The sequence below is a fragment of the Dermacentor albipictus genome, chromosome 6 (genome assembly GCF_038994185.2).
Source record: "Dermacentor albipictus isolate Rhodes 1998 colony chromosome 6, USDA_Dalb.pri_finalv2, whole genome shotgun sequence".
Taxonomy (NCBI): domain Eukaryota; kingdom Metazoa; phylum Arthropoda; class Arachnida; order Ixodida; family Ixodidae; genus Dermacentor; species Dermacentor albipictus.
Window position 1 is genome coordinate 68,121,326 of NC_091826.1, and position 25,928 is coordinate 68,147,253.

At 46.2% G+C, this 25,928-nt stretch overlaps 2 protein-coding genes across 7 annotated transcripts in view; one reads left to right on the top strand and one right to left on the bottom strand.

The window, feature by feature from the left end:
• The window catches only part of LOC139061154 (endothelin-converting enzyme 1-like), a 122,050-nt gene extending 118,387 nt beyond the window's left edge, over window positions 1–3,663 (top strand). Inside the window, exon 11 of the mRNA XM_070540780.1 lies at window positions 2,826–3,663. Within this exon, the coding sequence (XP_070396881.1) occupies window positions 2,826–3,131 (306 nt within the window). The 3' untranslated portion in view covers window positions 3,132–3,663. The remainder of the gene's footprint in view (window positions 1–2,825) is intronic.
• Window positions 3,664–4,890: 1,227 nt separating this feature from the next.
• AdamTS-A (ADAM metallopeptidase with thrombospondin type 1 motif A) overlaps window positions 4,891–25,928 on the bottom strand; it is a 483,048-nt gene continuing 462,010 nt past the window's right edge. For 5 of the 6 annotated variants that reach the window (XM_070540787.1, XM_065442608.2, XM_065442606.2 and 2 more), the window contains 7 exons: window positions 24,358–24,499; window positions 21,595–21,781; window positions 20,530–20,660; window positions 17,814–18,010; window positions 13,637–13,737; window positions 12,291–12,320; window positions 4,891–10,144 (listed from right to left, as the gene is read on the bottom strand). In XM_070540787.1, coding sequence (XP_070396888.1) covers window positions 13,642–13,737; window positions 17,814–18,010; window positions 20,530–20,660; window positions 21,595–21,781; window positions 24,358–24,499 — 753 coding nt within the window. In that variant the 3' untranslated portion in view covers window positions 4,891–10,144; window positions 12,291–12,320; window positions 13,637–13,641. The remainder of the gene's footprint in view (window positions 10,145–12,290; window positions 12,321–13,636; window positions 13,738–17,813; window positions 18,011–20,529; window positions 20,661–21,594; window positions 21,782–24,357; window positions 24,500–25,928) is intronic. The other variant, XM_065442607.2, reaches the window with a different exon arrangement.

Below are 25,928 nucleotides of genomic sequence, written 5' to 3' on the forward strand. Positions count from 1 at the left end.
GCTCATTCTAAAAACAGGACAATTTGCACAAATCAGTTTTTTTTCAGTGCGTAAATCGGCATAGGCACGTAAATTACAATGTGTAGTGGGATTTGTGTCTAACAAGTTCATTTTAAAAAAGGGTGGACGTGATTACTCCGAAACTGTAATGGACAATTTGATTACTTTGTTTTTCGGAAAATCCAATTTCCACATATATATTCATTAATCGTGGAAATCGACATCGACGTGGAAGTCGGCAAGGGGAGTGGTATATGCGCTGAAACAGAGAATTTGATTAAAGTCGTTACATGCACCTTGAGAGGCCAATATTGGACTTTAAACTTGCTTTCTTTTTTTTCTCTCAAAAGCCAATTTGCGTAATGCGCTTATTGAGCGCATAATTTGGCATAGGCGTGTCCATTCGCAGGGGGAGTGCTATTTCCGTTAAACCAACGCATTTGAGTAAGGGGAGTTGACCTGACATGGCCGACATTCTAGTAGTCTATTCACTTACCTGCGTTATTTTTTTTCTTCGAGAAAGCCAATTTCCAGGTGTCCGTTTATTAATCGCGTAAAACAGCATCGGCAGGTTCACGAGCTGGCAATCCGCCACGGTGGCTTAGGGGGGATGGTGTTGCGCTGCTAAGCACGAGGTCGCGGGATAGAATCCCTGTCGGGACTGCCGCATTGCGATTGTAACTAAATGAAAAAAAAATAACGCCCGTATCCCATGCATTGGGGCTCCTGCTGGCGAAAATTAAAACCGGAGTCCCCCACTTCATCGTGCCTCGTAAACAAATCGTTGTCCTGGCTCGTATATAGTCCCAGAATTAAATTTAATCAGCAGCCAGACTGGTATTCACGCCGAACTATCGCACACGAGAAAATGATTGGACCTGCCTCGACAAACATTTTCCTTTCGTATGCTTTACATAATTTTCAGTAAAACCTTCGTAAAACCTTTCAGTAAAACCTATTCGTAGCATAAATGAGTGCCATCATCTGTATTAGCATGAGAAGTTGCATTTTCGCCGAACCATCACATTTGAGAGAAGTGGCTGGACGCTCTTGGGCCGACAATCTAATAGGCTGTATGCTTACCTTTTGTTTTTTCGGAGAAACAAGTCAGCTCCTATGCGTTTATTTATCGCGTAAGTCGGTGTCATGGAGTGCCATTTTAGGAAGAGTGGTATTTGCACCGAACTAGCGTATTTCGCAGAACTGACTGGAACATGCTTGGCCAACTAACCATACACTTACCTTTTCTTCTTTCTTTCTTCTTTCTTTCGCGCTCTAAAAAGGAGGGTGGGTGTGCCGATATATATATATATATATATATATATATATATATATATATATATATATATATATATATATATATATATATATATATATATATATATATATATATATATATATATACACACTACGTGTTTTTTATTGCCTGTGGCAGTCGCGCAAGTTAGCACGATGCCGGTCACCGACGGAAATGCTTTATAAGGATTGGCGCTTAGATGAATCTGGGTTGCATTAGGTTTGCTTTCTACAAGCGCTCTCACATTTTAGTTCCCACGCCACGTGATCAGATGGTGAGAACACGCACACACACACACACACACACACGCGTATATATATGAGAGAGAGTCTATACAGCTTATGTTTTTTGGCTTATAGTTTACATATTCTCCGCAGACCATTAACCCTTTTAAACTTATCCCACCCCAAAGTATACTTGTCATCTTGTTGCGCTGCGTGTCTTCCGTGTTTTTGTTGTTGTTTTTGTCTTTATTTCAGCATCTGTGTTTTCACTTCAAGAGCGTCATGCGCATATCAGCGTGTCATAGCGTTCGTACTACACAAGGAAAGGCATACAACAGCGATGTCAATTGATGTTCTCGTGGGAAATTTTTTTTTGACTGCATACTTACTTCCAATATACAAAAGTCGCTAAAAGCTTATTCTTTGTGTTCTAACTTGGCCCAGACACTTTCACACAGGTTGTTGCAGAACGTTTTTTTTTTTCCTGATTCTACCGCTCAATAGGCTGTCTATAGCCATTCTATACTTAATTAAAGATGTCCCTAAAGTCGGGCAGTTTCCAAAATAGCTTTTAGGGCTGTAGCCAACGAGTCCGACTCACCCAACCTCAGGTGAGCTCGTAAGCGGTATTGTTCCTTCCAGTAGCTTGATAGCCAAGTAGGATATTCCTTATGTATGGAAGTGCGTGTGCAGATGACTATGATCGGTGACATGCCAAGAACGCAGTAACAAGTGTTCCCTTTAGGGAACATGTATGCAAGCGCCATTTAATCACCTCTTCTGCAGTCCCTCTTTACTTTCTTATCATTAGTATACCTTTGTCCCCACTTTCGTATTCTTTTTTTTCTCAAGCGCGTCCTCGCCGGGACAACCTTTCGCCTTGCTTGGGGTGCTTTTTGTGCGCCAGGTGTGAGTGAAAGGCTTGTGAAGCGATCAGTCGGTCTATTTAGCGTTTCCCAATACATCTCGTCATAGGCGCTCACCAACAAATAAAGAGGGGAGGCGGGAGAGTCGCTGAAGAGGAGGTACTTTGCAGACAATGTCTTTGAAAAAGGTTTTCAAACGAGGCATTTGAGCGGTGAGCTGTCTTCGGAATTTTGGCCGTTCTGAGCCGGTACGCGACCTCGGCAACCTCATTGTTGCCGAAGAACAAAGGCTCCTCTTCTTCGTGCGGGCGAAAACTTAAGCGAAGCTATTTCTCGACACCAGTAGGGATACAGGCAGGTGCATGGCGCTCTCTTGTGTGTGCAGCCTCTCCCGCATGTTATACCTCGTCACCGAGTAAATCGCGTCGGCGCACGCAGGCGGGTAATGCCACCGAGCCGGCCTCCTGGATCTCCCGCGTCACGGGCTTCACGGAGCGCGAGCTGTTCTTCATCGCCTCCTGCTTCAAGTGGTGCGCGTCCGTCGCGGACGAAGTGGTGCCGGGATCGTTGGGTTTCACGCCCGCGCGGTTGCGCTGCGACGTCCCGGCGGCGCTGACCGGCGGCTTCGCCGAGACGTTCGGCTGCAGCAAGGAGCACCGAATGTCCCGCATCGCCGCTAACTACTCGTGCGCCTCGCCCGGGGAACCGATCGCGCCTCCGGCCCGGATGCTGGGTTCCGCATGAACCGAGTTTTCCGTCGCCGTCGGCGGTGACGGAAAAGCGACGACACCTCGACGATACTTTCTTCGAAGGGTCGGGGTCGGCGTTTTAGTTATAAGTTATTTGTTTTTGTTATACTGCTTGCCGAATCGCTACAAAGGCACATCATCAATGTAAATCAATGCTGCAATATTCAGACACAGCCAATCTCAAACGCTTGCATATTTTTTTTTTGCGAATGGACCAGAATAGGGCAAATGTCAAGGCACTGTTTATGCAAGTTCTAAATATCAACGCGGCTACACTATAACAAAAATGCAGAACACCATAACGTTTCAATAAAGCTACAAGCTCAAAACAACCATCCGAACCATATCACCGACGATAAAGCGCTCCTGCGCCTACATCACAGCATACGTTTCCCGGTAAACATTACTGTTGCGCAAGCTGCCTTGGCGATGGCAGCTTGACTGGAGCAACCAAGCAGCGAGTGACGTAACTACTCTTTAGTACGTAAAACAAGAACCCACCTAGCAACTGATTTGTGTTTTGGCGGTGCTATGGGAAGATAGGACGATGCCTTCGGCTCTGAAATCATTTACTGCGACAGCATCATTGTCCTTGAAGATGACCATCTAATTTTGCTTGTCGGCTTTTTTCTGGAATTATTACGCTCGCCAATCACGGAGGACCCAGTGCAAGATAATTATGTAGTTTGGTTTACTCGAATGAATAATTATTTGAGCGATTACAATCAACAGCACACTGAAGAGATCAGAAGCCACAAATAGTGTTTGTTCCTCTGCGAAAAAATTGCACGTGATATTATTTATGTTCTTAAACCTCCATAAGTAGGCTTTTTTGTCTCTAAGCATGTAAGCGCAACTAGAAAACAATTGAAGAGAACAAGTTTCAATTACAGGATTTAGAAGAACGGAATCGACCAATTCAGCCACTACAGGAGTGGGAACGGCCTATTTGTCGCCATTCCGAGGAGTTAAAAGGAGTGGAATTACGGTGATGATTACTCTCCGGAATGGAGTAGGAATTGAATGGAGGGCTCCACTCCGCAACTCTAGTAGACAACGCTTATGCGGCAAAACATTCGCAACATTATCAGCACTCGCTCAGCATCCACAGCATCTGTTGGGAACGTCGATCTACCATGCAGCTTGAAACGTTACAGGCAGCGCACAATTTATTCGATGCCAATGAAGCGAGATAGTCTGTGCTACGAGTAGCACAGGCGATACGCCATACCTTTTCGCGCTTCAGCGATTAGAGCGACGGCCCGCCTTAGAAGCACCAGCTGTCCGTAAATAGCGGTTCCGGTGTAATGTAGCGATTGCTAGGACTCGATTCTGCGCCACACTTGGCATTTACCATTCACGGCCAGCTGATCCGGCTGATAACAGGGGATATCGCTCTGACCACTAACGAAGCGCGACGAGGAATGACATATTGGAATAAAATCATTACAGTAACCTAGCCCACAACTGGTGTCCCGGATAAATCCATGGCCAGTGTAACGTAGCAATTCTTTCCGCTCAATTTATGCCACTCTTATCATACACAGTTCACGGCGGCTGATTCCTTCGATGAGGTGGGCGGAGCGCCGCTCTGACCACTGACTAAGCGCGGCAATAATCTGATGGCATTGTAATAGAATCGTTGCATTATCCAGGCCCACATTTGCAATAAAAGTGCGGCATTGCTTCCTGTCGAAGGGTCAATGGGTCCACGTTGCCACCTCTACGTGCTGCCGAAGGAGCTCAGACATATGTACAGTGTGGTGATGTGCATCGTTTATTTACAGGCAGTGCGGCCAAAACGCATGGCAGTGCGGAAGAGGACTAAACGCATCCTCTCCTCAGAAAAAAATAATTACAATAATTATAATAGTAATCACCATAATAGAAACACGTGAATGTTCGCTACGCACACAACACGAGAAAACATAACACATAACACCGGGCACAATAAGCTGTAACAGTTGGGGAATTGGGAAAGTGGAAGGTGGAAGGTGTGGGTGACGGGGAGGTCGAGGACATAGCGTAACTTCTCTCATACACAGTCTAGCTTTGCAATTTATATTGATATCGGTGGCAGCACCTTGTGTCCTGTACGGTGAAAACTTTCTCACACAGTAAGTGCACAGTGAAGAACTTAGCAGCTAGCGCTTCATTCCAATTCGCAAGACCTACACAAGCACTCGAAACAAAGCATGCTCTATACTATGCTTACCTGCAGGAACTACTCACACCACTTTTCACTCGGATGTAACATTGAGCAAAATAATTTTTAAAAAGTTTTAAAGGCAGTATACAATTCCCCTTCTATCAACAGAAGACCCATGTTGCAGTGGGATGCACGGTAAAGCCAACAAGCTACCTCTTGCACCACACGAATGGAGGCGCCTGGTTTGACACTTCTAGTTAGGCTGAGTAAAATTAGCGGATTACAGCACAAGTGGTGGATCAACATCATACGCTAAAGGTTGCATTGTACATAAAGCACAGAGAAACCGCGCAACGCTCTATGTTATCCCGGTCTCGCTAAAGCCCATAGGACGGGAGCGTACTTTTTCATACACTACAGTCAATCGATTGTGCGGTGAACCATGCCATCTTTTGACAAAACTGCCTCACTTCACCAATAAACATTCTGCTACAATGAACCCTGGACGGTTAAAGTAGGCCACACTTATTCGTGCCTCCATTCTGTTCACTATGCACCAGTCCCGGTGGGTGCTGCTTGGATTAGACTTTACAGCCCTTTCCATTTTGAAACGCCGACAATATCAAAAGGCAAAAGCATATTGCATGCCCGTTTAAGTAATATACATTTGCTATGATGCACTAGCTAAGGCTGAACAGTAGCATTCGTGTACCAGAATGGCAGCTTCTAGGGAGCAAAATAGTTTCAAGTTAACGTTCCAGTAGTCATGTTATTCTCAAATGTTCATTTTGCATACCTGAAGAGCTTGCAAAAGTTGAGTTTTCATCAAGAATGCAGGTTGCCACGTAGACAGTCTAAATATGTGCGCGTGAAATTTTTAGAGCAGACGTAATTCCTAACATTGGTTACCTGTTCTCAGAATTGCATGCCATAGTTCACTTAAATGAGGCAAGATAGGAAAAGAAAATGTTTTTGTGACTAGCGGACTGCATGAAATGTTAGTCACAATGAAAAGGAAGCGTTCGACTGAGTGTTTAAGTTTTTAGATGCATAAGGTATTTGTTAGCTAGGACGTGTGGTCAAGAGATATAGCGAAAGAAATATATTGTGAGAAAGGAATTAGTACAATAAAGTGACAGCTGCCAAGGGTGCCACAGACAATTATATGCCCCACACGACACAGATTTAAACTGCACAACTTCCTAGCACTTTCTTCGGCATTCCACAGAGCTTTGGTGACAACTGTAGCACTATAATGACAAAGCCGTTTTATTATGGTCTGCAGCTCTTGTTGTCAGGATGTCAGAAACTTGTGGCTTCTGCAGTGTGATTTGTCAGTTTCCTAGCGTGCTCATAAAGATACACTTCGGTGTCAATAGATGAGCTGAAGGCCCATGATGGCAATTGGGTTCACCTGTGAGATGCATTTAGAAATTGCCCCAAGGCTTTCCAGGGACACTTGTGCAGTGGTAACCTTCCACAACGTGAAGGCTTCCCAAACATGCTTCAGGAATGAGTGCACCTTAATGAACATTCACAGAAGCTGCAATAACTAGGCATGGAATGCTGCGTCTTCATTTTGATACCCTAGCTGCCAAACATACCAAGTAATAATAGTATTGCATGATGCACAGTTTTCTTAAAGTGCTAAGCACAAAACTTGAAAAGGAATCATGTACACACTGTATTATCTTACCTTGCATTATAGTTTGTATTTCTCAATCTATGTCCCAGCTTTAATAAAAGTTGCGTTAAATCTACACATCTGCAAAGGAAGTCACCTGTTTTCAACACATCCCATCAGCAATAATAGTACAATATTTCTTTAGAATCCGATATTAAATGAAGTGATGCAACATTGTTATCACAATAGCTCTTTCTTGGCATCTTTAGACAAACAGCTGCGCATACACCATCATGAAACTTATTCTGCTCGAAGCACCAGTACAACTTCAGGTATAATGTGGAAACAACCTTTACCAAGTGAAGACCGCAGCAACATGATCAAAAGGGCATGTTCTTAATATGTATGTCATCGCATTTCATTACCTATGAACGGGAAACGAAAAAATTCTCACTTTGGCCCCCTATATAAGCAATGCACGAACAATGGTAGCAAAGCTTTAGTGAAATGCAAAACACTTATTGGCAACAGGATTGATAAATACAGAAATTTAAGCACCTCGACAAACAACTTGCATGGTGCGAGGTCCACACAAGCTCACACTGACACAGCATGCTGCATAAATGAGCGAAAACACAGTTACAGCGTCAAATTTTTTTCGAAGCCATGTATTCACCCCTTCCAAAAATAAACAGGGCTGTCTGCGTAGTGTAGGTTAAACGAAAGCTACCAACCGAAAAAGCTTCCATTCAGCCAATGTGTCACGGCGATCTTTATGCTCTCTTTGAGGTAGGTGGCCTGAACACTGGTGATAAGCAGCAACTGTCACGTGCTTCAATTTTTCTGCGGCACAACAGTATTAAACACGCACATGCACACACTCGTAAAACAAAGACAACTTCTACGGCTCCAACCGCACTCTAAGTAGACGCGCAAGCTTCAATTGGTATACAAATCTGGCCAATAGTGGCCACTGTGATAGAGCATGGCAGTAGGGCCCCGTGCTAACTAAAAAAATGTGGTGCTGTTTGCAGTCGTCGCTCTCCAACAGTGATTAGGACGGAAATCCAGAAGTTGCTCCACGTAATAAACAGGAGACGCATGCAGTGATGCATAATGCAGGCGTCCAGCGGCAAAAGGAAAGCAAGTTTTAACAAAATAAAAATTATTTTTAAATATGGGGCACCAGCAAGCAGAGCTAGCGTGTCTATACAGCACAAAAAGCCAGGTGGAACAATGGTTCTTTGAGAACGCAGGCAGCGGAGCTCGCTTACTAGCTGGCTATAATGTGGTTCTCCAGATAAAGTATGACGATGATATCGGTCTCTGCACCTCTGACGACACGTAACATTACAACTCCACTGTTTTGGAAAAGTTCCTTAGTCACATGTTTTATGGGTTAACACCGTTCCAGTCCCTAAACCGAATGCAAATCGCACATCGTTAATATATCAGCGTACAAAAATGGCACTCTAGCGAAGTTCTGCATAAGGTGCAACACCTGAAGATTTTATGTGACTAACAAAGAATAAATGCGCGTACAACTTTTCTTAAGCGTCCTCGACGGTGAATGGTCTTTGGTGTTTTATCGCCTTAGGAAAATTCATCTCAAGGACACTGCTATTTGTGACCTTAGCTAAGCGTTCACACTGAGGGCTTTAATGAAATTTCGTAATTATTCCCTTCATAGTTGCTGAAGCACACAGGAAAATTTGATATTGCATGAGTATGCCATGACGTTATTGTGCGGTGGACGCAACAATCGCTTCACTATATATAGCCTCCCGCATCTGCAAGTGACTTGACTGTGAAGGCCTCTCTGCGAACTCGTGCAATGATTCAGTCTACAAAGTGCCACACCTGAGAGGTCGACCTTCTTCGAATAAGCACACAGACGAAAGAGAATTTGTCCGTCACTTGAAGCAGACGGTATCGACACGTGTAGTGAAAGATGCCAGCTCAACATGCTAGCACTGGACATTGTCCAGTGATATATGCTTAATTGGCAGGTTGATCCCTGACAACATTACGAATGAAATAATTTCATCAATTTTTGGCTTGACATGTCGTTTTTTCCCTACTTACGGCATGTAATTTTCGCTTCTCCCACTTCTACCCTTTTTATTGTTATGGTGCGTAAAAGTTACGTTGTCAAAAACCAATTGTATTGTGTGTCAACTCGCGCAACGTCGGAATTTCCCTCCGTAAGTAGAGCCACCGCAAACATAGCACCATCGAGAGCAATATACCAGCTGGGGCTTGCCTAAGTGTGTCGTATACAATTCCTTGGCTCTTCTTCAAACTTGGCACTCCTCCTGTATAAGCAATAAATAATGATGACAGCGTCACATTTTGCAATGAGTGCGTAGCCGAGCGACGATTCGTCAAGGTTCGTTTCGCCGAAGCACAGTTCGTCGAGGGCACGTTGCGTCAACTGAGCCTTTGCACTCGCACACCTTTTTTTTTATGTAGTCCGTGTGCTTCGGTGCGCAAGCGAGCATCTTCTTGTGGCAACACACAATAAGGGCTTCACGTCCACCGGGGTTTTTCGATGCAATTGAACCGCCACACATAGGCAAGAAAGTCACGGGTAACAAAAGTAAAGCAAGGTGTGGTCCGAACAAGAAGTAACAAACACGCCTACAACAACTTCTTGGGGGTGTCAGATAAGGGAGGGAAAAGGTTAATGGAAAATGAAGCACAGTTACAACGACGACTGCAAGAGTGGTCCAACTGTAGGCGACGAGCTAGAGGAAAGGTACAAACACTAACAGAGCCACAATGAGTCGAGCACACACAACGACAGAGCATTCTTTCAGCTTGCTGCGTCTTGTCGTCCATTGCTGTGGGCAACACCCACGCGATGTCAATGGCAAATCTCGTCTGACATTCCTTAACCGCACTCTATCTTGAAATCTGTGCGTAGGCCGTAGCACGGTGCTGGATAGCTAGATGAGTCCAAGCAAGCAGCACGGTGGGTGAAAGGCGACAGAGGTGTATTGTGGCGCTTCGGAGAAAGCAGCGAACACGGACCAGGTGACGCGAAGGAGGGTTGGGGTGGGGGGGTTTGGCTTCCAGGTCTGGCAGCCTTCCCATCTCAGTCCACATTCTATTGAGAAGGCTTGCCAGAAAATACTGCACTCAGCGTCGAACACTGCATCACTCAGCGTTCCCTTCACTTGATGAAAACATCCGCCACGACTCTTCCATTCTGGTGTTGTTGTCTTGAGTCATTCTGCATAGATAACCAGCGGGAGACAGATGGGACCGAAGATAAGTTAGAGCATATCACTGAAAACAAAAGAAATATTTTCCCCAAAACTGATACATAGCTTCAAATGCACATTATTGCAAACAAGGCAAAGGATCACTGCGCTTGAAATAAAGCAATTACTGTGTAAATGTTTGTGACACTTCAGAACCGTTACCTCACTTTTAGTTCTTGTACAGCCATCACATGTACATAAGCGGCGATATGTCAAAACTTGGATTCTAGGTCTTTACGTGCCAAAACCACGATTTGACTGTGAGGCACACTGTAGTGGGGGTCTCCGGATAAATTATTATCACCAGGGGATCTCTAACGTCCCCCAATGCATGAGGCAAGGGCTTTTTTGAATTTCGCCCCCATTGAAATGTGGCCACCGTGGCCAGGATTTCACTCTGGCAACCTAGTGCTTAGCTGCGCAAGACCATCGCAATATGTCAAAAGCCACCGCGATGCGTCAAAACTAACAACTTTTGCTTTCGTGGCCATTACCTGCCTTTTATGTCAAAGTGTGTGGCATAGAGAAGTGAAGAATGCACTTGTGATACTCATGACTTGTTTTGTTTATTGCTTTTTGACATGATGAAACTTTCATGCACTTTATTTGCCATGGTGAAGGCTGTATCTTCCAATAAACAGTTCGTGGTGCTCCCATCTTCTTTTTTTGAGAATATATGTGTGTACGTCTGTGGCCATGTTTATTTAGTCAAGTAAGCATTAATGTTGCACATCCATCATCAATGTTGTCATCAGAAACCACGCTCACACAAGGTTTAGTGCTCAGTCCTGAATAACTTAAATCCCAGTTGTGTGAGACCTTTTGTGCTAGTGTGATCACAAGTTAATCAACGCCACAAATTAAAACCGATAGCACAACAATTCATGAAATGCTCGAAGGCTAGAGTTTGGTCTCAAGTTTTCAAGCTGGGCGCGCACAATACACCATTTAAAATTACGCTAAATTGAAACATTAAATCATTCGATAAATTTATTTCTTCAAAACTGCAGCTGTACTTGATGCAAAATGAATGAGTTAGGGACTAAAATGCTTAATTTTTTTCTCCTCGCATTCTTTTAATGAAACTACAAAGCCATCTATGTCACGTTCATGCTCACGTGGGATCGCTGGTACCTGCTACACAGAAAAATCACTGAAAAGGCGGGACACCCACATATGAGCACTTTGTTGTCTGGTTCATTCCCTGTGTCCAATTTTGAAGCCGTTTCTCTTAGTAAGACGATGCGGTCAGTTGCATGCCACCCATATTAAGGTACAGTCAACCGCAAAAGTTTACGGGACGCAGGATTCAAGAAGCTGAATTCTCGCGAAGCGTGGTCACACAGCCTCGAATTATATGTTCCAGCATGTAGTAGCCTTCGCCACCAGCACAGTGATTCATTAAATACGAAGTGTCATGCCTTAACAGAGCAGGAATTCAAATTTGAAGGGGGAACTGCATACCGTAAACTTTTGCTGTTGACTGTACATTAGTATATCCAAGCCCTTCTTGCGCAGAGAGTGCATGTACGTTTCCCGGTTAAGTTTTTTTGTTACCTTTGAATATAGTTTATCACTTTAATTTCATCTTGCTGATGAACAATTACTTAGCTCTGCGCAGGTGCTACCAAAACGTGCGCAATGATTGGGAGCTGGCACAAAATCTTCAAATTGTTGTCGCCACCAATCCCTGATTTTCGTGCCGTTTTTGTATTACCAAGCCTCTTTCCGCGTTTAGACTACCCTATTCAAAATTTAAGCGAGTATGATCGTAACTAATAGCAAAAAAATTATTGTTTGAAGTTAATTTTTATCAACAGTCACCACTCTAAAATATACTGACAATTAAACTGACTCCTGCCCTTCTGCAATGTAACCAGACTCGAAACAATATTTTAACAAAAGAATCCCATGCTTTTCCGTGGATTTCTGTGTAAACCACATCGTGATACTGCCCATATTTTTAAGTGAATGTTTACGTGGTTTGTGTCTAACGGATCACGCTGTAATTTTCTAATGTGTCCCTTTCCTAATAGGCTAGGCAACCAGGGCATAGCATGCAAGATACTAGGAATAAACAAAAGAACCTATCACAATATATATTCACTCGCTTACCGAAAGGATCGGCAGATCTAACTCCTCCAACTGCAAAAGACAAGAACACGTTGGAGCAACAGTTAGGAGTTTGAAAAAGCTAAAGTGGACGTCGTTGTATAGTAGAATCAAATCAGAATGCGTGGCATGAGCCTTTCGGCAAATGAAGGACAAAGTAACAAGAACCCTTATTTATTTTTAAGTTGCGCCTCCCCTTTTCCCTTTCCCCAGTATAGGGTAGCCAACCAGCATCAGTCCTAGTTAACCGCCCTGCCTTTCATTTATCATTTGCTCTCTCTCTCTCTCTGACAAAAAGTATCTGCAGCCCAAACAACATAGCACGTCAATGCTAGAACAAACATCAACATGCTTTGTTGCTGCTTTCAAACGCTCATGGTCAACGTGGCTAACTCAAAGTGCAGTTTTTTTACATACAAGAGAACTACAGCATTCCCTTTACCTTACATTTATTGTTAGTCTTTACGTTATATCTAGGCTGCTTAGCGCAGTCCCGACCGATTACTGCATGAAATTCACACAGTAGTAGTGTACCTAATACAGGCATTAGAAAAATTAGAGCCCTTAGAGCTTGTTCTTTGTAAAGTGTGCTGCCTGAAAATAACACCAGTGTCTTGCATGCTACACACCCGAGAGCCCTTTCTTGTCAAAAACAAGCAACACAAAACTCTTACCCTTACGTTAAATTAGTGTTACCCTTACGGACCAAGCAAAAAAATGTGGTTTTAGGACCCTGTGCAACCAACTAAAGAAAACATTCCATTCTAGATGATTACGTAATATGGTTACACCAGAAGATTATGTAATTGGCAGTTAGGAACACCATAGTCGAAAGTAACGGAATTATTTCAGCGAGCAAAATAACAGAATATCATTCACGCGAGTATCGGAATACACACATGTTAAAACCTAGTCTCAACCCAAATACAGTGACAACACCTGAAAAGTAAATACTTGTACAATAGAGCTTGTTTCAAAACTCTAGAACGTCAACAGCTGACCACTAGCACAAGCATATCTTCATAACTAAACAAGCTATCATACAAGTTTTATCTAGAGAATATCAAAAAGGGAGTCCCGAAATAGTTCCTTAAGCTTCACGGCTGAAGGAGCAAAAGGAGAAATTGAAAAAAAAGCTTATCAACATCACATAGGAGTCGTATTCATTATGATGCAGAAATTCCATAGTTATCTGCAGTTCCTAGTTAACAAAGCCCTCAGACGGCCTTTACTGGTTTTTCCGTCCTTCCTGCAGGGTAGATAAGTACCCGTAATATAGTCGAAGCGCCAAATCTATAATTGCGTGCGTTAACAGTAACTACATGTAATTAGCGCATTCAGATAATCACCTCAGTCAAGGGGGACGGACGTCGAGCACCAGCCCCACCGCATCGTCAGGGAAGCACTCGCCACAGTAGCCACCGCACCTGCCCTGAATGATCTGGCCCCCCTGTGGCAGGCGACGTGATGCACAAAACAGATGAAAAGTGATGAAATAACCACTGCAACACACTACACAGTTTCAGATATCAGCGATGAGAAAATCAGCTCGAGTCCTGCCCCCTACAGGGCCACATTTCCGAGTGCCTTAAGCAGCGGGCCACAACTCGCAGCCAGCTAGCCATACTAAAGAAAGTGGAGTCGCAGTAAGCCCTCGATACAACCAGAGTCCTTCCATTTTTTTCTGGTCACGAAACTGCCGCCTCAGTTTCATATAGAGCCAGCGCCCGCCGCTAGAGGCGCAACCGTGCATGAGAGGGCATGCGAACGCCGCTACCGCTGTGGTTGTGTGTGGGGCAGTCTCGGTATTCTAGCTTTCTCAACGTCCTCAACCGTCGCTCTAGTTTCACGTAACTATTTTTAACATTGAATATGCTTAAATTACTGCCTGAGCGCGTCTTCTGCCATGATATGAGCGCCTGGGATGAAAAAAAAAAGCCGCTTGCGCCGCATGACGCTTGCGGCGGTCTCAGATAAAGAAAATAAATAAATAGAAAATCTGGGATTTTAAGAGCCAAAACCACTATACGAGTATGAGGCATGCCGTAGTGGGGGACTCAGGATTAATTTTGATCACCTGGGATCCTTTAAAGTGCACCTAAATTTCAATAAACGTAAATAAACGTCTGAATGAGATTTAGGTATACGATTAATGCAAGACAAACTTCGCTACTAAATGTCTTTAAATGCACCTAAAGGTCTGCAAAGCGATGCCATTTCTGAATGAGATTTAGGTAGGAGTAATGCAAAACAAACTTCGCTACTAAATGTCTTTAAAATGCACCTGAATTTAAATAAACTGGTGTTTTGCCTTTCGCCCCCGTCGAATTAAATGCGTCCGCTGTACACGGCCGGCTGGTCTCGGTTCACATTTCTACATCAACGCCGTTCGCCTCAGCACTTTGGTGGTCTCCGCTTTTTAATATTTGCCTGAGATTAAACTCCGCGCATTCGCAACAAAGCGCCAGTGGTCCCACTTAGCGCCAGTGGTCCCACTTTTCACCAGATGCAAACATATGGGCTGTTGCACCGCCGCTCACCAGTAAGTAAGCGCCAACTCCCCGTTGCGCATAGCGCGAGATTGTTCGCCGAGCACAGCTGTTCACTTGCTGTTTAACTGTGGCAGAGAAGGACTCTGACTGTGGGCAGTATCTTATAAGGAGATCAAAAGAATGAAATTGTTATTGCAAAGGGCTGCTACCGTTGAATACGTAATGACAAAGAAAAGGAAATTGAGCTGCTCCATGCGCTTAAGATTTCTCTGCAAAGTGATGCCATTTCTGAATGAGAATGCAAGACAAACTTCGCTACTAAATGTCTTCGATGCGGCTTTTAGCAATGGATTGAGGCGAACGTGAAGTGTTAGCACCTGCTCAGTTTAAACTAGCTCTATTGTAATTAGGCAATTGCCTTAGCAAACAGTCGTTTAGAAGCGTCAGTAAGCCCAGCACTTATTCACGCTGCTCGTGGTTTCGACGCAGAAACGGCGAGACTAGGTATTTTGGTTCTTAATGCGCAACTATTTACAACATGTTAAAAACTTTATAATTCGATTAAGAAAAGAAATAGAACGTGTTGGTGCAAAAACAACATGCAAGCATGATCATTCATTTATCATTAAAATAAGCGGACAGAAATACAGACAGCACAGAGGCGTCCGGTCACGAATGGTCCACCATTCACAATGCAAGAAGTTTGTTAAAAGCATGACACTGATATAAATAAGCGTAAAGAAATAACATCAAACGTGAGAGATATGCATTGGGGGGCAGGAAACAAACACGAGCAAACGAATGGCAATAAATACAGAATGCATAATCGATTGTTTCTATCAACAAGAAAGTCTAAAGCATTTCATAACACATGGCAAAACAATTCTCAAACGAACACAAGTAGCCGCATCACAAATACAGCAATTTTTTTTAATGGCTTGTTAGAGATACCACCATTCTACTTCTTCAGCTGTTACTTGCAACACGTGTTCAGCATCGTTGTCCCTCCCCGCCACTTCAACTAAACAGCCCAGCACTCGAAAAATTGCGCAGCACATGCACGCGTCTCGGTACGCGAACGATGCCCTCTGTGGCACAGTGGCGCCGCGTCGCGGCACCTTTGGGCAGTATATGAACCTCTCCCATAGCGTGACGGCGGAGTTTCGTGACCAGAAAAACATGGAAGGACTCTGATACAACGAACACCTTCACTGCACAATGTGAGTTCGCTATGTTAGAACTTCATTATAGTTGTACTTGGCCTCAAAACGACCTATGCAAAACTCAACAAGGCATAGAGGGGATGCCGTGTTTCCAAAAATGTGCACTATATATAGTAGCATAAAATGGTTTTTGTAGTTTGGCAGTACGGCAAGCGTTTATGCAGCTTCCACCGAACAATAGTACTCTACAAGTTTCCCAAGGTGCCAGCGCGGTTGTAGAGAACCCTTGGCACGTACAGAATTCTCGAACGAGCCATAATACTTAAAGCAATAGAGAGTTATAGCTCAGCAAGCCAGCGGACCCAGCGTAGAAGCCAGTGCGCATGCGCGGTACAACATGCGCAGTACAACATGCGCAGTGGCGTCTACGCTGAGCCCCCTGGCTCATTATAACACTCTAGCGTCAAGGTCACCAGGGCCCATCCTCAGTTCATCGGCCCTTTTGCACCTCGTCGAGACATTGTCACGCAACGGTTCATTACGTTCGTTGTAACCGAAATGAGCAGGACATTGGACCGTTACAGAAACATTTTGGTTGTTGATAAACTATTAAATGCCGTCGAAAATTCGCTCCAAGTGGGATCGTTACACGTGGGCTCGACTGTATACACACATGATGCCTTCTTTTCAACGTTAACAGACTTTTAAAGAAATCGCCTGTGGCGTATAGCACGAAATCTGCTCGTTCGCGCTGAATTACTCGGCGAAGTTGTCATTACCTACACTAGCAATCGATATACATAAATGACTAGTTAACGAAAATCTGACCAGTCAACCTTTTTTTTTAACTAATTGCTATAGCGGACACACTGCAATGTAAGCATTGGTGCCAGTGATTTCACGAAGCAAATCGAAGTGGAACAGTTTTCGAAACAAGCAAGCGGGCGTGTGCGTGCGTGGGTGCTTGTAATCACACGCATTGCTCTTGTTGCTAAGTAAGAGCACGTCCTGTTTGAGTGTGCCGCAGCGTTCCGCGCCACAGCAAAACCGCAGAACTGAATATGCTTGCGCAATTCCGCACGCTGTCGCCACAGCCAACTGCGCGTTTGTTGACTTTCCAGACTTTCTGCGCCACCTACGGGCGCAGCGTGGCAAAATGCGCCAGACAGACCACAGCAGGCATAAAGTAACTGACTGGGCGGGTGGATGGTGGCTATGAGGGTCTCCTTTGAAATGGGGTGGTGGTGGGATGCGCCACTCAAGCTCTTGTTCTAAGAAAATAAGACATCCATTTGTTCGCAAACTGATAGAGGTAAATAACGCGTTGCATGAAAAAATTCAAAAGAAAAGCCATAAAGGTCGCCGAAGAGAGCGATGGCAAACCCATTGGCAATAGCTAGCTTGCATGACGCGAACCTACGATAGAATCTTAAGACAGCCCGAATAATCACTTCTGGCGCTTTCCGTTGGAATGGAAAGGTGATTTATACGCGATCTCAGTACATAGCACGGGCGTCACAAAATCTTGCTCAGGCACGGTTGGAGTCAAAAAGTTTGTGAAATGCGCGTTCCGCGGGAAAGACAAATTTCAGTCCCGCATGTTAGCTCGCAGCCAGTAAAAACAGTAGAACAGTGTGTCAGTCGCGCACGCTAATAGGCCCGACGTAAAATAATACACGAACTTCCAGGGCTGCCTGCCCAGGTTCGGGAAATATTCAGCCTCTTTTTTTTTTTCTTCACTCATCTCGCGCCTCACGAACTACCGATGCGACGCATTCGACAGTCATTGAGGTAAAAAAACAGATGTTGCCGGTTGCACCGGTACACAAACGAAGGGCCGGAGGTACAGAGCAAGGGAGCTCGCGACTGACCTGCAGGCGCCGTATGCTGTGGTAGGTGTGGCTTCCCTGCGTGACCCACTTGGTGACGGGCGACACGGTGAAGTCGGTGCCCGCGAGCGACAGCGAGAAGCGGCCCTGGGGGCACTGGGCCTGGCTGTAGCAGTCGCCCGCACCCCCGACGCCGGCTGGGGTGCCGTGCAGGGTTCGGCTGAAGATGAAGTCGCGCCCTACACACCACAGAGAAGAAGAACCACACACACACACACAGTGTCAGGAACAAAAAATGGCTGTGGCTTAGCTAAGGTTAAGCCCAGGATGCGAAGCATACTAGCCTTTATTTTAGTTGTTGAACCACTGTTTAGCCTGGTGAACTGCTGTTGCTTGGCTATATTTGGTTCTGCCAGACGAAGAAACAACTCATACGTTACTCTGCATATTCCTTTATTTTTAAACCAATAAATACGCTGTGGTGATCAGTAAAGTAGTGGCTCTTTGTTTGAACATCGTTTATCTCGTATTTTCTCGCCACATTTCTGTGCAGGATCAAGTCCAAGCTGCTACCGCAGCGGGTCGTAGACTTCGGCTGTAATGAGCACAAATCGAGAGAATATCTCGACGAGAGCGCGCCGCTCTTTTATACAGCTGTTATGACGCCAGTGCCCTAGCGGGAGGAACGGGAGTTAGGCCGCAGCACCGGCTGTGCGACCGCAGGCGAGCGCAAGAGTTGAGCCCGGCTTGCAGCTGTTGTGACGTCAGTGCCCTAGCGGGAGGAGCGGGAGTTAGGCCGCAGTACCATCTGTGCGACCGCAGGCGAGCGCATGAGCTGAGACCCGGCTATGTAGCTACGCGGCCGCAAGCGAGCGCACGAGTTGAGCCTCCGCTTTTGCAGCTGTTATGACGTCATATGGTAGCTACGCGGCCGCGCGTGGCGCAGCAAGGAAGAGCGTGGTTGTGCGGCTAGTATGCTTCGCATAAAAACCCCTATGTGGAAAAGCGGAATGCGCAAACACCTACTGGTAGCGCAAAAACTACAGACGGGGGTGGTAGTGTCTCTGCCAGGGAGCGAAAAGGCAAGGGCTCCAACGGGAAACACGGTGTTTATTGCCCGAAGCTTGCGGGCTGATGGTTAAATCAGGAATCAGCGGTTAGCGCACATCATCGTCATAGTCATCAGCCTGGTTACGCCCACTGCAGGGCAAAGGCCTCTCCCATATTTCTCCAACAACCCCGGTCATGTACTAATTGTGGCCATGCCGTCCCTGCAAATTTCTTAATCTCATCCGCCCACCTGACTTTCTGCCGTCCCCTGCTACGCTTCCCTTCCCTTGGAATCCAGTCCGTAACCCTTAATGACCATCGGTTATCTTCCCTCCTCATTACATGTCCTGCCCATGCCCATTTCTTTTTCTTGATTTCAACTAAGATGTCATTAACTCGCGTTTGTTCCCTCACCCAATCTGCTCTTTTCTTATCCCTTAACGTTACACCTATCATTCTTCTTTCCATAGCTCGTTGCGTCGTCCTCAATTTGAGTAGAACCCTTTTCGTAAGCCTCCAGGTTTCTACCCCGTAGGTGAGTACTGGTAAGACACAGCTATTATACACTTTTCTCTTGAGGGATAATGGCAACCTGCTGTTCATGATCTGAGAATGCCTGCCAAACGCACCCCAGCCCATTCTTATTCTTCTGATTATTTCTGTCTCGTGATCAGGATCCGCAGTCACTACCTGCACTAAGTAGATGTATTCCCTTACAAATTCAAGTGCCTCGCTGCCTATTGTAAACTGCTGTTCTCTTCCGAGACTGTTAAACATTACTTTAGTTTTCTGCAGATTAATTTTTAGACCCACTCTTCTGCTTTGCCTCTCCAGGTCAAGGAGCATGCATTGCAGTTGGTCCCCTGAGTTACTAAGCAAGGCAATATCATCAGCGAATCGCAAGTTACTAAGGTATTCTCCATTAACTTTTATCCCCATTTCTTCCCAATCCAGGTCTCTGAATACCTCCTGTAAACACGCTGTGAATAGCATTGGAGAGATCGTATCTCCCTGCCTGACGCCTTTCTTTATTGGGATTTTGTTGGTTTCTTTATGGAGGACTTTATGGAGCGCACATAGCACGACATTATAAGCACTTGTTCGCACATGCGCATTAACAGCAGTCTGCTTATCGGGCGCGCTATCGTCGACACAACAGGGGTTTTGAGGAAATACAAACTTGGTGTGGTTGAAGCAAAAAAATTGGTGATGGCTCAGGGATCGAACTAGCGACCTACATTTTTTTTTTTTCGGGAGAGGTTGGTTTGCACGCCGAGATAGCCAGGAGGCGAGAAAATGGTGAGGTCAGGGGGAAATAATCCAATAAAATTAACAGGCATAACTTGTTTTTTCGGAGAGAAAGCTTCGCAGCTGAAGCTGCAATTGACGCTTGACAGCTGAAGAAAGCGTTGCAACTGACAAAATAGCACAAGAAAGCTACAGTGGAGACACACGTCTCCACTGTATACTGTATCCACTGTATGAGTGAGTATCTATCGTACATGTGCACTATTTTCGAAAATGTGGCAACTTTTTCTTTCACACTTATTTCAAATACCTAGCAGGACCCAAGACGCATCGTGTAAGGGGATCGATAGATGCACAGTCAAGAGAGATGTCTAGCACCGAAAAAAAATGCTGTTTTACAAACACTTAATGCTGCAACGTAGGCAGATGTTCAGACATAACAAAACTACGCCTAACTTACTGTTCACGCGCAGCGTGGTGATGTTGAACGAGACTTTCGAAAAGGTGGTGAGGGATGCCGGATAGTCGTCGATGCAGTCACACTTGTCCACACGTGCACCGCCGTAGGGACACTCCTCTGGGTTTCGTAACCTGCGACCCCAAGAAAATAAGACATCAGTTTGTTCGCAGATACATTATTTGGCGCATGTAAATTGCACGGGACAATTGTAAGCCACTCTGAAACTGCATGTAATCTTCTTGTAAGAGTACAGCTAAGGTGATCCAAGGTTAAGGTGAAAACATTTCACGAAACGCTTTATATGACCAATTAAGGGACACTAAACGTAACCAGTAAATCACTTTTAACTGATCAAGTGTTGTTTAAAATCGCCTATTTCGTTCATCTTTTCAGCAGTGATAGGTCATTTATTCGAAGACAAAGTTAAGGGCAACGTTACTTGATGTTTCCGCGCTGAGATTCCAGCGCGACAACGTCAAGGTGACTGTTGTTGAGTGTGATGAGTTTCAAGAAATTTTGGTGTATTCGGGCCGTCACTGTTCAGCAGAAGTCCTTGAAGCCTGTTAAATGCAGTATTCGGCTCTCTTATAAAGTGTAGTCGATATTTACCGATAAAGAATTAGGTAGGCCCGCGTAAGGTTCCCAGATTAAAAGCTGAAAGGTAGCGCAACAGTCTTTCACCTAGCCGCCATCCCCCCTCATCCCCGCAGTGGCAATCCATTTCACGCAGCTCCGACTGGTTGGCATCGGAGTAACGTGACCGCGCGCCACGTGGCACGATCACGAGTGGGAACAGTGGCATCACATGGCTCCCAGGTGCGGCTGCTCGACGTGTCACCCCCCCCCCCTATCTCTTCTCTCGCCACTGTTTCCTATCTCTTAACGCACATTTCGAATAGTGCCCCCAACTCGGTGCGCTGCACCCAAGGTGGTGGTCCACCCCCAACCGTCTTCCTTCCAGCGCTTGTCTACGTCGTCCTTTTTTGTCCTCCGCCTATGTATGCGCTGTAAGTGACGATTGATTCCTAGTGACGCCAACTAGCGGGAGGAGGAGGAAAGGCTTACCTTTTCCCGTAGACCTCGGAGTAGTTGTTGCTCTCTCCGCTGGCGAGCGACAGGTACTCCTGGGGCTCGGAGGTGTTCATGCGCGCACAGTACACGCTCACCTCGCGGCCGCGGACGTACAGCTTCTGCTCGCCGTCCACGCGGACGCCTCCGCGCCGCTGAACCTCGGCGCAGCTGACCGGAGTGCCTGCGAGGAAAAAAGTAGGACGCAGAGTGAAGTTGAAGCGAGGCAAAAAAAAAAGTGCGTTTCAATTAGGGGTGCGCGAATAGCGATTAGTAGGTTTCGAACCACATATGGAATCGAACCGAGAAATAAAAAAGCTGAATATCAAATTCGGATATCAGAAAATATATCGCAAAGTTTAATGCTCGCAGATTTTATGCAAGAGAACACGGGGCTGCACAGACTCGAGTCCCTTAGCATTGCATAACAAAAACAAAGGTAGAACTTAGGTATATAGAAATTAACATACACAGTAGGGTGTCCCTTTATTAAAGGGAATACCAAATTAGTATGCCAGCTTTTATTACAGCTCGGTGCTATTTACGAAGGCCAGGAAAATATTCTTATCAATACAATGTCCTCTAAAGAGAAACAAGTGCTTTATTTCCTAAGCTAAAGAACTACTGACGTTACGTTGTACTGAACACCAATGAGGTTCTCAGTTTCATAGCGAACCTGTGTTTTACGGCAATCTCTTTATTGGATACAAAGATTCGCTTCGCAGTTATCCCACAAAATACAGAAGAGCTTTCCCATCAGCGAGTGGGTTGATCGCAAGGTCTGTCTACGCGACACACGAAGGCGCGGACCACGCGTCATGCGACTCGAGCACCACACCGCGCGTAGCCATGGTTGCTTCCGTGCCGGTCGACCGCGGTAGGCGCCGACGGTTAAGATCAAGCGCCTTTTGATTGTCTGGTTCGGCGTAATTTCCCACCTGCCAAAGATTCCTAACTCAGGGCGGTCGCGGCATCTGCTGTCACGCGGCTGTGCAGTGTCGAGCGGCTGCTGCGACTATATCTGCCTCGATTAGGCACCGAAGCGTTACATTAATCGCCGAGGCTCAACGAAGCAGCGCCGATTGGGCCTGATGACGTAGGCAGTGCGGCTGTGGCAAAAATTCGCCGTTTGCCATCAGGCCGCAAGCCATAGCGGAATGCTTTCCGCTGTAATGTGTTCCGTAGGGGTTGTTCATTAGTACTGCCGTTAAAGTCGACGGCTGTTGGAGCGGCGTTAATTTAGTCGCCGCGTATGCAACACGACCTGCCTGCCTTCCGGCGCCTAACCGGCCCGATTATCACACGCTTTCGGACTTCACTACATGCGCGCTGCTTTTGCTGCCGGGCCCCTCTGTCCTTGTCGCGCGATCATCTCGGTCGGTCCTGTCGGCCTGGACGAACCTTGTGCCCGTAAAGGGGGCCCCCAGCCAACGCGACGCCATCCTGCATGCGGATCGCAGCGTTCGGGCGCTGCCTGTGCGATGCCCGCATCGGGCCGGCACCGGGGTCACAGAAAAGCTCACAGAGCCAAGTATGCGACGGCGTTAGTGGGGGCACCCCGCCCCGTCCGCGGCGCGCTCGGGGCTCCTTCCGCGCCGAATACAATACAGCCCCTTAGACTTCGTAAAGCAGTGCCACGCTTTGAAGAATGCCGCCTCCTCCTCGCGCGCTCTGGCCGAGGCGACCGCCGCGTCGCTATTGGCCTAATAGCATCACGTGGGCTCTCGCGCCGTGCATCAGCGCCATTTTTGCTCGGGAAGCGTCTACGGAGTGGCGAGGAGCGCATGTTGGCGCCGTTCCTACGTTCGAGCAGTGTAGGCAGCGCCACCGTCGAGGAGGGGGCGTGAAAGAGAAGAGAAACGAGGAGGAGCGCAGGCGGAGGAGGAGAGTGTCGCTACTTTACGAAGTTTAAGGGGTTTTAGAAAACAAGGAAGTGAGGCGCCCCGTTGCGCCAGCGACATGCGGCACACTGCGCGCGTCGCTGCACCGAGCACACCGAACACTGGAGAAATCTAATAGTAGGTGTTCGGTTCGCGAACCGATTTACTCGAACGCCCACTATTCGGTTCGATGCGGTGATATTCGAGTATTCTCACACACCCCTAGTTTAAATACACTGTCAGCGCTGTTTCAACAGTTAGCCTACGATCACTTTCCTTATGAAGACACACGACTCAATGAAGCTTTAGTTTCCTCGCACACGTTAAGTATAATGGCTGGACTAATCTAGACACGGCGCTCCTGAGAAGTACAATCCGACTGACTTTTCGGTAAAGAGAGAAAGCGGAATATCCCTATTGGAAAGTGCTGGCGTGTCGGTGTACTGCTATTTGCGTGCGCAAAAACACGACGGGGAGCGTGGGTGACTTTGGACATTTAGGTTTTGTAGAACACAGCAGTTTGTCCGCTTCTCTTCTTTAGTACTCCACTATCTTTTGTTGTATTTACGGCATTATGACACGCACAAGGCCATCGCAAAATACAAAAGGAGCTGCGACCGGTAACTTTGCTAGGATACTTAATCAGGGCGCACTTAAAAGTGAAAAGCCAATTGCGGACTACTGGCAGAAAGCACTGCTTTGAGGGCGATGCATTCATTGGGAAAGCATATCTGCACATTCCCTTTTACCGATGGAGTGTTCAACAACCAGCACTGATGCTCAAAGAGCTGCGTTTCTGCTATATACACATTTGAGCACGCTACTGCATTTCCACGCTATGTCAAACATCATCACTATTAAGCGGATGGGAATCCCTCACATGGTCGCAAGAAGCACCGCCGCTTCCGCTTGATCCTGTTCTTGAGCGCGCTGCTGCAGTGGCTGTTGTTGACTCGCTTGTTCCGCTGGTCGTAGCAGCGGAGGCGCCGCTTCTGTTTGCCCTGTCCGCAGGTTGTCGAGCACTGGTGATCGGGAGAAAAACGATCAAAAACAAAGGGATCGAAGTAAATACGCTGCACCTGCGTGAACAATCTCAATCCAGTGTTTAGGCTGGGAAAAACGAGAGAAGACATATTTGCAATTTAATGACGCGGATAACGTGCCGGAAGGGAAAGCCCCGGCGTTTGTTCTAGACTGGCCGGTATTGCGGTTACGCAGAAATCTGACACTGTTGTTCCGTTAGAATGAAAGCAGTTTCTGCACTGCATGTTGACAAACATTCGTCGGGACAAATTTTCAGGGCGGCGCGCGAGATCTCGCGAGAACTCTCAGAACATCCTACGGACGTGTCAGACGTGCAGCCCGTTAGCCGTACGGTGGCCAGCTGCTCAAGCCATGCAGCCGCCACCACAGTTTCGCTTCAACTGGTTAAAAAAGGAGCCGCCGCGCGTGACCTGTACGTTTAGCACGTGAGCTGGCCTCGTCCCCGCAGGTAGAACACTCACAATGATCGTGGTGCCTCTTTCCCGGCAATCTGCCCCAACTCCTTTTTAAGCTCCTATATTAACTCGTTTTTCTTTTTTGTCTTCACCAGCCTGCCTTATGTTTACTGCAGGACGGAGGCTTCTCCCGTCAATTTTCGATGACTTCTGTCGCTTATAAGCGCATAATGTCAATGCACGCAAACATTCGAGGAGCCACTGCAGGAGCTGAGTGATCATGCAACTCGTGACACTTATTTTGTCTTCAAAGCAAAGAGCAACTAGTTGAGGAAAGTCAACTCTATTTGTCTGTGCCCTCCCATAAACGCCTTAAGCATACTGAAGGCATGCACGAAATCGTCAGGTCATACACGTGAAAAATTCTTAAGGTCCCGCATTTTTCGCCCAGAACTAAATTCAATGTGTGATGAAACCATCGGAGTTCTCATGACGGTCAAGTCGCTCAAAAATAATCGTTTTCTTAAAACGACACAATATGCTGCGGTAAAGGTGGTGCTGGTTGCTTCAAAATCCGGCTTTCTTGCCTCTCTGGCGACAACCAACAGGAAACAATCGTTGCACTGGTGCAATCTCTCCGTGAAAGTCCCAACGACAACACCAGCCCATGAAAAATTTTTCACACCAAGTCTCCTGCGTATCAAACGAAAAAGCAAGAGCCGAGCTCATTCTGGAAGGTCAAAAGCGTAGCAGTTTGGGCGAGTTGCTATGCCATGACTTTTTTAGGCTTGTGGCGCAGCTCAGAACGAGCAAGAAGGGATGGTGGAAGTGGTAATAAAAAAGGAACTGAGAACAGGGTGAGCGTAAAAGAAGGGAGAACAGGGTGAGCACTTACTCTGTTCTTTGTTCCTTTTCCTTACCCCTTCCACCTTCCTATTTCGCTCGTTCTGAGTTGCGCCACAAGCCTAAAAAACTCATTCTGGAGGACCATATTGTTTCGACACCTAGTGGG